Genomic DNA, 12,676 nt, shown 5'->3' on the forward strand with positions numbered 1-12,676 from the left:
TTTCCACCATTAAACAATGGTATTAGCACACATCAAGTAACCAAACAATAGAAACTGTTGTTATTATTGTTTTAAATAATCTACAGTTGCAGAGCCTTAGTTTTTATTTTTTAATTTTTAGCATATGAAGATTATTAGCAATGTTTGCACATCAGTTCTAAAAACATCACTGCTAAAGTTTCCTTTTGGGCACCAATTCCTTTATCTGACAAACATTCATTAAATGATTTGACCATGTTTGTGTTGAGGTTAAAGGTGCAGTTCGTAACTTTCAGATCTCTCCCTATCCCTCCCTCTCTGCTGCTATCTAGCCCTGCCTCCAAACGTTAGCCTGACAGAAACATCCCAGTAATATAACATGCATTGTTAAAAGCATATTACTGCAGCGCTTCTCTCTCTCAATGTGCACACACCAATCTATCAGCAACAGCGTAACAACACAGTGTCACTCACAGCAGCCCACACGGAGGCTGCAGTGATGGCAGCGCGCACACGTACAAACAACACATGCACTACAGAGTTCTAGTGTAACAATTACAAATCAAACATAATGTAAATCAAGCAGCAGTATTACCTTTTAAGCAGAAAAGTCACCAATTCCATCTTCTATTTCTCCAGACCTTACACTGTAAAAAAAAGATGGCGCTCCAGGCACTACCTTGCTATGAGCATTGCTGTGTTTGGGCTGTGAGCAACAGCTGTCAGACAGTCCATTAAACACAAACTTGGCTCCAATTGGTTATTTTTGCTCGGTCGCGATGCATTCTGGCAATCTGCCAAAGGCTGCAGGAACAGCAGGGGGGACTCAATGAGCCTGTTTTTTTCACACAAACTACTAGTTTCATATAAGGCTGTCCTTACATAGTGACAGCTTTAGCAAATATGACAAAAAGTCACTTTTATAAGAGTTACGGACTGCACCTTTAACACTTCGACCTCAAAACTAAAAAGTCAGAGTTCAAATGAGTTTGCAAGTTTTTTTTTATGCTTGCCTAACTACTCCAGTACCCAGTCATACAACATGTACGTTGGGTAATCAAAGTCATTATTTAAACTGTAGAGCACCTTGTCTGGAGTTAGGATCACTGGAGAAATAGCAACTTTCCTAGCGGCCTGTACACACCCTAGAATGGATATCCATTACCTTGTTAGGAAAAATAATCGGGCATTACAAGATGATAAACCATATGTCATACTTGTTGTGGCCCTGTTAAGTTGCACATCATGGCGGATCTTGGGGAGCAAACCCTATGAACAAGTTCCACTCTCTGTTTGTAGGTTGCTGCTAGATAGTTAGGCCAAAGAGATCAAGGTTTAGACCCCTGAGAAACTCCTATTCCTGGACTCGGCAGAGGATTGCACTGATGTGGAATCCTCTCAGCTGCAACTTCTCCTCTTTACTGATGTCTAGACTCTGTCTTGTCCCAAATTGAGCAAGTTGAAGTGATGAGTTTGATTCTAATTACATGGACACGATGCAAAACAGATTCATACGAAAAAAGCCACGCATCATAACATTGCCAAAGTTGTCAATTCCTCACAGCAGCTTCCCTCTAGTTGCCATACTCATACCCATGATAACAATGATGATGATGCGCCTTGTGTCAGATGACAGCTGACATAGGTTGTATAATGCTGACGCCACCATACCGTGCCTCAAGCTCATCGAGTTATAAGCTTGACGCGTTGGACACATTTTTGAAACTTCAATCTTTCTTTGCACCAAATGGACATTAATACGGTTTTAGAGCAACAGTAATCAACTTGATTATTCACTCCTACTGATAAAAGATCTTACCCATGGACACTACAAGGACGTATTATTAAGTAACAGTCAACTATTGACAAATAGTAAAAGCTGTAAATATATACATATATATTTTTAAATGGGGGCTTTGTCTCTGCCACGGTTCTGAAGATAACAATGCTGTGATGAATTGGTATTGTTTGAAAGAGCAACCAGGCACTTGAAGAGGCACTTATAAAGAGAGATTGAGCAGTGGAATAAAAGAGTTAAAGGGAATGTGATGAAAACAGGACAGTGAGAGAGCAATGAAGGTGGAGACACATCTGGAAAACTCATTCATGGCATACCGAGGTCATTAGTCAATCCAACCGCACATGCATCATTTCCAGTACGTCCACCCTCACCATTGGCTGCCGGCTAATTTCAGATTGACTGAAATCATGAACCTGCTCTATACTACTCTGCCAATACCAGAAAGCTGCTCAACAGCTCCAGGTTGTTGTCTGAGCCGTCAATTCAAATCACAAACTGGAGCTAATATGTGTGTGTTGTTATGCCATTTCAATGCAAACTGCATGGTGAGAATGAAAAGCCTGGCCATGTTTGTCCAAATCATTATAAAGACTATACTATTTTTAAAATGTGCTTACTAGGGCACATGTCAAACATACATGACCAACAGATAAGGGGGGGGCACAGGTGCATTAAGAACTGCGTGCTTCAGCCAAGACCTTCCCTGAACCAAGCCATGCTGCAGAACTCACTCACACATGCTGTCCCTCGAGTGATAAAAAAGCCAAAAGTAGCAACACACTTTGCTATTGTGCCGCTGGTTGTTAATTAAAGTGCCTATGTGGTATTTTGCACCAGTGAATTCAAGCCGGAATCATCTCTCTGTGAAGATTCTATTGAGAAATATATATAAAAAAAAAAATCATTGCTTGAAATTCAACTTCTTTGAAATATCTTCATCATTCAACACATCACAAAGTCTGATTCAACATGCAGAAAAGAAGCAAAGTGCCCTTTAGCTACAGACATCTAGTTTTCATTAGCTGTTGTACAGACAGTATCTTGTCCTTGCTTCTCAGTGAGGAAAATTCTCCAATTTGTTGGCAATGTGGGCGTTAGCATCCAAGTCCATCACTATGGCTGAACACAAGTGCAGCAGAGTGTGTGGGTGTGGAGGACAACACCGGAGAGCCCAAGCTGAAGTTGCTGGAATTTCCTGCAAATTCTTCTGGTTTTCAAATTGATGAGTCAGCCAGAGCCATATGGTTTTAGAGACATTCACAGCAGTAATGCAACTGAAGCCAAAGCTTTTTGTTTTCATCTGACATGATCCCAATCAGGAAGAACAATGTCCCCATAAAGGAAGAGAGTCTATATTCAAGTAACTATTATTTTCTGTGTAGTTATTAGATACTAAATATGATATTATAGGAACCCTACACTTCAGAAATATAAAGTATTCTAACACTTATTCCTCCCTTTTGGTCAGAGCTTGTCATATCTATCTAACCAACCGCTATGATGTCGCTCAGCCTCTCTCTCTCGGCTCTCGTCATTTACTTCAAAAAGCTGGTTCTTAAAGCCATTTCGTTTACGACTGACAAATCACTACTGTCTGTTGGTAACTGCTAGTTATGTTTTACATACATAATCTGTCTGTGAGCCTCAGTCAGAATAAGTCCATTGACTGAGCACATTAGAAATGAGTGATCACCACACCTCAGGATCAGGCAGACATCTAAAGCAGAGTTGGGTAACTGCTGGCCCAAGAGCAACATGCGGCCTATGGTGTAATTTTGTACGAACCCTAAAAAGTATAGAAAATGTCTCCAAAAACACAAATACACAGACTGCAAGAATAATATACAAAACGACAACAAAAATACACAAAATTACTTAAAAAACGTGCAATAAAATTACAAAAATACACAAAACAACAAAAATGCATAAAACAGCAAAAAACACGCACATGACAGACAACTATACAAAATAGCAAAAAAAAGAATCCACTAAACACAACAAAAATACACAAATTGACTTCTAAAACACAAAACAACTCAAAACTGACTAAAAAAACACACAAAAATACACAGAATTACAGAAAAAAATTACAAAATGACACAAAATAACACCAAAAGACACAAAACCATGAAAAACTTTGAGAACAATATGCAAAGAAATAAAAAAACCCCCACAAAACTATTTGTTCTTTCCTGTATTAGTGTTCAGATTGCTCATTATTCTATTTGCTGAATTGCCCTCGATTCAGGCAATCACATTTTTGCAGCTCCCACTGGTTGCCCATCTCTGATCTAAGACATGCAGGATAGTGGCTCTGTTTGACCAGACCTACAGAGCATCCCTGCCTTAGATAGTGCATGGAAGGTTATCAGGAGGTTGGTAACACCTGAGTGACGACAAGTAAGAAAATCCATACAATCTCTCTGTACTTGCACACAGACATTACGGGGGTGCACACAAGGGGACTGTAACCCATTAACAAACAAAAATAGCGCAAGGAAAAAAAACAAAAAACTGATTACCCACTAGGGAGGGGTACCTTTCACATGTGAACCAATACCCGGTACCAGTGAATCGTATCGGTACTCAACTGTACCAATTTTCAATACATTTGTGTGGTAATAAATGGTAAATAGGTGCTCGGTCTGCATCGCATTTGAAAAAACGGAGCCTTAAAACTTCTTTCTATCAGCCATGCTGGCTGAACCCGCAGCTACTGCCGTCGTTACGCTGTTGTGCGTGCAATATTGTGTTCAGGTACTGCATGGAAAACTGCCAACTCTTCCTCTCCCTCACAGTCATAAGGATGGGTTTAGGCTCCATGGTACCGAAGGAATTCAGTCGGTACCTAAAAAAGTAGATTTCGGTACCCATACCTATTAATCACACAGTAAGTTATAAACTAAAGCAAAACCCAAACTTAAATTGAGTCTCATTAGGAATTGAATGCTGAACTTTGACTTACAAAAACAAACCAATTGCACCGGACACTGAACTAATATGTAACACAAAGCACATCCTAAACGTGACATATGTAAGTGTACATGTGGGACAGCTGGTTGCTGTGAGCTTAAACAGGATTCAGGAAATGACTGAAATGATGCTAAAGCAGGAGTGCTGTAGAATAGTGTCTGCACTGCTGTTGAGTTTCTCAATTTTGCTGCATGTATTGACAGCACAATACATCAATGGCTCATGACGATTTCTTAATTATTTCCAGACGTAACAGTATGTGTTTCCAGGAAAAGATGTTAAAATGTGCTTACGATGCAGGCTAAGTGAGATGTTGATGATCCTCTCCTCTGTGAAGCTCTTCAAATTGGGGATCAAAGCACATTTGAGGTGTGTCGCTGAAGGCGAGTCGCCAACATGAATCCAGCACACGGTTTCCTGGGCATATATGAAGTCCATAGCTGTGGTTTGTTTGGTGCTGGTCGACAGCAGGCTGTGGACTGTGGTGCCGCTCAGAGAGGTCGCTTGTATGTTCTGGGAGTTAGCGATTAGCAAGACAGGCAGACGATCCACAGGCACTGGAAACGGAGAGCACAGCTAAGCAGTCAGGAGGCGAGACATGGAAACGTGTTTTCCCGTCATTCTGTCTGATCGTACTCACCGTTTTTGGCTTTGCAGGAGCGGTTGTCAGGCTGAGGCAAGTATCCCTCCACACAGGAACAGGTGTAGGAGCCATCAGTGTTGGTACAGGACTGACTGCAAGTCCCATACACACTGCACTCATCAAAGTCTGAAGCACAAACACACACATTGATTTATTGCTTGAATGATTTCTTTATCATTTTCAGGGTTCCTACAGTTTTAGCCAAATTCAATTCAAGACTTTTTATTATCCTTTGAAATTCAATTTAAGACCAACTTCACACTAAACATAATTGAGTTATTTTTTTTCTAGTGTCTAGTGCAGACATGCAACTGGCAGCCCCATAAGTAAACACACAAGAATACACAAAATGCCATTAAAATTCACTCCAAAAAAAAAACTCAATACCACTCCAGAAACACAAGATGACTACAAAATAGCAAGAAATCTATAAAACAAAATAAAAAAAATAAAAGCCATTAAGAAAAATCTTTGTTGGTCAGGCAATTTTTGTTAAATTTACATTTTTCCATGTTGTTTATACATTTCGAAAAAACTAATGTTACCATTTATTTTGAAATGTGAGATTAATTACAATCATAAAATCATACTTAAAGCTGATATCTGGTGTTTCTGAGAAATCTTTGTTTATGTACAATTCTTTTAAATTGCAAAAAAAAAAATACCTAACTAGTCTTTTACTATGGTCTACTGCCAGTGGTCATTCATATACATTAATGTATATAAGTCCCTCCTTCGTCCTATAGACCCCTATACAAATGGACATGATCACCGACTGCGCCCAGCCAATAGGCATCGACTTCCTGTTTTTGAGACTGTCAATCAAAATGAATACAGAACTGTGCACAGAAACAAGGCTGCTGAATGTAATGCCTTTTAAGACTTTATAAGGATCTGCAGGAACCCTGTTTTTATTGTCTTGTTGAAAAGATAGCTGCTGGAAGGGTGAGGTTTAAGTACTAATCCCTTTCATCAAGTCCTCTGCAAACTCTACCTGTTTGTATTGTTGCTTAAAACAAACATTAGTGCAACTTGTGTAGCATTTGCATTGAATGAGACAAAAAAAGAAGAAGCATTAAGTCAAATTCTGATTGTTGAGTGTGCAAATACAAATGAAGCTGAGTCTGTTTGGTATGTTACTGCTATGAGTCTGATGTGTTCGTAGGACCTTGGGGGATGCAGAAGGCCAGTGGGTGGCTTGTGCTTGTAAATGCTCACCTTTGCACGTCTTTCCATCCGGGCTTATCTCATAACCCCCCTTACAGTAACAGGCAGGCCCCACTGGAGTGACGGTGCAGCTTTCCTGACAACCCGAGAGCGAGCAGTTGGATATGAACTCTGAAAAGTGAACGAAGTGAATGGGTCACTGGTGAGTGGGCAAACAAAGAGTGATACCTTAAAAACACAATGTGGCATGTTAGGATATAATCATGTACAAACAAACCTATTTTACTAATTAGCTTTGAAAATGAATACAGGAAGGCTTCATAAATGTGAGCTTATCGAAGCACGTTTCTGGACTCGAAATCAATGCACAGCGGCTAATCCAACTATCTCCAGGGCTACGCACTGATCAAATATAGACGATCACACCTACCAGTCAGCTGATGAGCTGCATTAAAAGTTCTCGAGTGAGTTTTCGACAGTGTGCTGCAAATCCTGTGATGTATAAATCTAGACGCACTGAGTCATCTTCAAACACACACTGTCATGCCAGTCGCAAGTGACTCACTTTCCCTTGAAACACGGACAGTGTTCACACTAACTCAACACGTCTGGAGACAGAGAAAGACAAAACGCCACACTTGCTGTACCTACTTCTGCCTAACTGTCCAAAAACATAAAAAGTCAGTTTTAAATCCAAAACCTAGCCAGACTGTACAAAAAAAACATTGATAATACTGCACACGGATATACAATGTTCATTGGTTGATATTTATTTTTGTTCTTACTGTCTGCTATTCTGTTGTGTTGCCATTTTATTTTATTCTATTCTACTGCATAGATTTCATGCAACACAACAACAGAGATGGATTTAAAACTAACAAAGGCCACAAAGTAAATCTAGTGCCTCAACACGGACCACAGCACAACTGTAAACCGTCATCATTCACCCCTCGGATAACAAAGGATGCAACATCAAGGCTTCTCTACGTGTAACTGCATGTGATGTAAAGCAGTGGTTGGCCACGTTTACATGGGAGCTTTAATTCCTATTTAAAGCAGAATAAAAGTTGATTCCTCTTAAACCTGACCTTGTAAACACTTAATTCCTAATGCTAATTTAATTCCTAATTAAACTTAAATCCGAATTAGGTGGTTGGTTTATTCCGTTTTTAATTCCGAATTAAATAATTAATCCCGAACTAAATAATTAATCTTTCTTGTAAAGAGTTAACAACACTTAATTCCGCTTTAAGTTAATTGCAGTCATTTTGCGCATGTGCAATTTACGGCGATGACGCGCTGGGTGAGAACATAATCCAACATGACGGGCCGGAATAGAGCCAACGCTATTTAATAAGAGCCTTAAAAGACATAGATATAATGAAAAAAGGGGATGGATGGAGGCATAAACATGCGGACATTAACACGGACACATGGAATTATCACACACAAGGAGATCAGCAAACGGAACGGCTTCATCGGACGGCTGATACTAAGACCCGGAGACGTAGTAAATGCGTCCCCGTACTGCTGCACAGGCTGTAATATCACCAAATTTATCATTGTAATGATTGTTAGAGCTACTATCTTTACCAGGGAGCAACTATTTATTCCTAGTTATTGTTTTCCAGAGTTTTACTGGGCTTTATTTAATAGTGATTAGCTCATATCTCTCTTCCGCTCCGTAGACCAAAGTGTGTTATGGTCGAGCTGCTGCTTCAAAACTACAATCAAAATAAATGTGAAAACAGTTCTCATGTGTGGTTGTCTGTGTTACAGCCGACAATAAAATGTTTGTTGTGTGTTTTACCCGATAGACGTGATACGTCATGTTCGCCCCCTGTCCAATCAGAACCTTCCCAACCCCCAGACGTAAAGCGGAATTAACTCAAGCCATGTAAACCTCAGTTCGGTTTTAAATTAAAACACAAAGGCCAAAGATGCGGGTGTCCAATCTTGACCCCCGGCCCATGACATACTGTACATAGTACCCCAAACTGACGTTTAATAAGGTAACATGCAGAAGTAATAGTAGCATCTAACAGCATCAAAAATATTATGCTGTGATTCTGTATAATATGAACTAACGGATGGTTTTGTTGTAAGTAGTGCCTCCATTTGTTGGTGATGGAAACTGGGCTAAAATAACAATTAACTTCCTGAAATCGAAATAGCAAAGCAACACCAAAATATACCCTCGACTACGAAGAATATCATACATACAGTATTAAAATTAAATATGAGGAGAGTCCTCACCCGCGGTTGATTCTGTAAGATTTGGCGAAAATTGAGAAAATCCTTTGACTTCTGAAGCATCAAAAAATAAAGCCATTCACAAGATTCAACTCAATGAATCCCTATTATGCAAATCAGTGTGTCAGTAATCACATCAAATTAGGGAAGTCCGATAAACCCAGCTGTAGCTATTTACAGCAACACTTTTTAAATCTAGGAAGTTAGTAAAAGAGCTGTAACACCATTAACTCATTGACTGCCAAAGACGTCTTTTGGTTTAGTAACGTTGACTGCCAAAGACGTCTATAGACGTTAATTGTGTTTTTCGGCTAGGGTTGCTAGGAGACAGTGTGATGAAACTTATATTGTGCCGCTACCATGATGTAGTGACAAACGGGTGGCATGTAGGTGGCAGCAGCACACCTTTGAATGAGAGATCACCCGAGCTCAGAGGAAAAGGAGTTTGCAAGATAGAAAATGGCGCTACGAGAGTTGATGCTGAAGTTCCCAGCAGCTCACACTCTACCAGAGCATGTGTGGAACTAAGTAGACTATTGAGAGTGTTGTGATGGTGATGGAAAACGATAAAAACATGGGGCAAGCAGTGAGACTCGGCATGTCCGGGATGAGGAGGAAGTTGCGTGTGTGGAGAATGACGGGGGAGAGACTTGGATGAAGGCCAAAATACAGTAAGCAAACCATTCAATTCTGACCTAGATAAAAAAAATAATAATGATTTTGCCATCAAAATTGCTTCAAAGACACTAATAGGTTTTTCAGAAAAAGACGTTTTTCTCAGCTTTTTGTCACAAACTGGGGATTTGTGTGAAACTTGCCTCTATTCAACTGCTGAATACAAAAGAACAAAACAAGCTAGAAACACAATTGCCATAGAACAAAATATTCTGTGGGTCTTTAAATATCAGTGAAAATCATCTAAAACGCCTGGCAATATGGGGTTGGCTGCTCTGAAAAGGGCTGGCAGTGAATGAGTTAAAGAATCTTTTCAAACAGGTTTTTTTTGCTTCTAACGAGTTTCCCACAATTACTATAGCATGGACACCTCCATTCATTCCAGTTTTAATTTTCATCACATTGTCATTGTGTGTGTCAAGCTTTACCTCTGCAATGTGGGCCTTCGTCCCACCCATCGGTGCAGTCTGGGATCCCGTTGCACAGTTTGCTCATATGGATGCATAGCTCTGTTCCTCCGCACTGGTACTCATTGGGAGGACACCGTGACATAGTGCTATGTGGACCTGAGGGAAGACAGGAATGAAAAAAGCAAACAAGGTCAACCTTAAGTATGCAAATAGACCAATCAATAGTATTGAGCAATGACAGATGCACATCTCTTCTCTGTAATTGACCTAAGCTATTACTCTTACCCTTTGTTTACTGAATGGAAAAGGGAAGGAATCTGAGGAAAAAGTCATACAAAGTCTCTAAACTGAAAGCTAAACTACTGCCAGGATTTTCCACCATCAGAGAAAATGGGGCGCAGTCTTCGGTCTTCAGGTCAGGGTCTCCTAAAGATCCCAAGAACTAAATTTAAAACCCAAAGAGACCAGGCGTTCCAGGCTGTGGCCCCCAGACTTTGGAATAACCTGCACCAGTCTCTCAGGGAGCTCATAATAATAATGTATCAATTTTATATAGCGCTTTGTCATAGACACTCAAAGTCGCTTTACAGAATTAAGGCATTATTCTTTCACTCCGCACTTAGTGGTGTAAGCTACCCTGGGACTGACGGAGGCAAGGCTGCCATAGTGCGACATCGGCCCCTCCGAGGACCAAGAACACAATGACAGATACCACTGGGGTGACTGCCACCCCACTGTGGCACCTGGAATTCTCAGTGGTCTCCCATCCAACTACTAACCAGGCCCAAACCTGCTTAGCTTCCGAGATCCAACGGGAACGGGCAATGACAGGCTGGTATGGCTCATCTGTGTGGACTCTTTTAAGAAACTGTTGAAGACTTTGCTTTTCAGAAAAGCTTTTAGTTAACTGGATTTTTAATCATCATTTATCCTTTTATGATGCTGCTCCTATGATGTATATGCACTCATGCTTTATTATGCTTTTATGATGTTGCACTTGTATTAATTTCCCCACAGCTCTGTACAGCACTTTGTGATTTTATCTGCGAAAAGCGCTTTATAAATAAATTACTCGGATAAAGAAAACAACAACAAATTATTAAAGTCCTTTTTAAAAAAAAAAAAAAAAAAAAACACAAAAACAAAACAAAATCAAGTGGAAATTGCTGTTTGTTATGAAATATACACATGCATCTTTTGCGACAATATTATCTGCTTCTAATTAGACAGTGCAGTGCAGCCTATACTAAACAAATAGTATCTCAGAAAATGTTTTAAATAGTACAAATATTTGTTCTGGTGTAACAGAACCCATTTGAATCTTTTAATTTACTATAAATATTAGTATTAATCATAAAGAACAAACTAAATAATGTGCGCAGCTGAGTTCTTTCAGTCAACATGGACTTCCTCCTGAAAGCGTCACACTCCCCCTAACCTCAGTGTCAGGTGACACGCAGTGAGGCATTTGCTGTTTTAACACGTGCAGTTTGCCCAAAGTCGATCAAATGTCACCATGCTGAACTCACTTTCTCCTCTGTGCTCCTTTTCAAGTCTTACAAAATGAACTACGTACATCAAAGTTGTTTATAAATCCTTTAGATCTATTTTTGTTTGGTTTTGCTAATGTATCATTTGCTGGTAAAAGACACGTTACGTCACCACAACAAAGTAGAAAGGGTCAGTGTTCCGCTCCTGAGTCAGAAATCTTTGTTCTATTGTGGTTTTAAACTTGTAAATATGTTGCTAACAAAGTTCATCATGAAGTCAGAAACAAACAAGCTTAGTTGCTTGTTTTTCTAAAGCCCAGTTTTCCAATGCTCCCCTGAGGCCTTCTCATCTCTTCTCATCTCATCTCCAGGAGGGATTCACATTCATCTTTCCCACTTTCAAGCTTGACAGACACAGCAATGAGCAAAATAATCCAAAGAAACACAGAGGCACATCAAAATAGCCAGCGGACAACTCTTACAGCAACTAAAAAGGCCATTATCCCTGCAATGGACCAAACAATTTACAGCCTCCCCTAAACCCGTAGTTACACACATTTGTAGCAGAGGCAAAACACCAATGATGTGAGTCAGTGCAGAGCTGGTAGACCTGGCACAGAAGCTTTAGTCATGTGATAACTTTCCTCATACACACTTAATCTATACACTTTAATCTGGCCATACAGTAGGAGGGAATATTCAAACAAGTACAGAGGGCTTTTATCCTTTCTGATCTGATTACTCTTTTTCTTGGCCTTGTGACTCAGACCACACTCTTTCACAGACAACCTGTGTGGAACCGATCTATATGTGTCCATAACTGCAAAAAGCCTGAAGCTATATCTTAATCGTGAAGAAAAGAAAATGAAACATTTCCATCATACAGCAGCTCACAAAGCATGCATTCAGCTTCGGAAAAGGAACCAACTCTCCATTAAAAGATATGTATTGAAAACAGTGGACTGTTGGTGAAACCGTCATTTGTCCTAATACTTTTGTCCATTTGGTGTATCTGAGACACGATGATTATTTATTTGACATTGAAAGCACTAGTTTAATAAAGTTATATATGAACATTTATGTCAGGTATAATATGGGGTATAATACTTCAACATCAAAAGCAACAGATCTTATACACAGTTGAACACAGCATTAGTAAAAACATGCTAATGTATGTTTGCCATGTCAACTCACTGTATCCTGTGTGTCGTTTTTTAACTACTACTTATTGGTCAAAAGGGTACCAGAGCTACTTCTTTAACTTATACTGCATTTCCAGTTGCCT

General features: G+C 39.7%; 1 protein-coding gene across 1 annotated transcript in view; it reads right to left on the minus strand.

Moving 5' to 3' along the window:
- LOC114463209 (low-density lipoprotein receptor-related protein 1-like) overlaps nucleotides 1-12,676 on the minus strand; it is a 153,196-nt gene that overhangs the window by 91,395 nt on the left and 49,125 nt on the right. The window contains 4 exon segments of the mRNA XM_028446583.1: nucleotides 5,047-5,310; nucleotides 5,394-5,522; nucleotides 6,615-6,734; nucleotides 9,920-10,057. Coding sequence (XP_028302384.1) covers nucleotides 5,047-5,310; nucleotides 5,394-5,522; nucleotides 6,615-6,734; nucleotides 9,920-10,057 — 651 coding nt within the window.

Source organism: Gouania willdenowi, chromosome 5 (assembly GCF_900634775.1).
Source record: "Gouania willdenowi chromosome 5, fGouWil2.1, whole genome shotgun sequence".
Taxonomy (NCBI): domain Eukaryota; kingdom Metazoa; phylum Chordata; class Actinopteri; order Blenniiformes; family Gobiesocidae; genus Gouania; species Gouania willdenowi.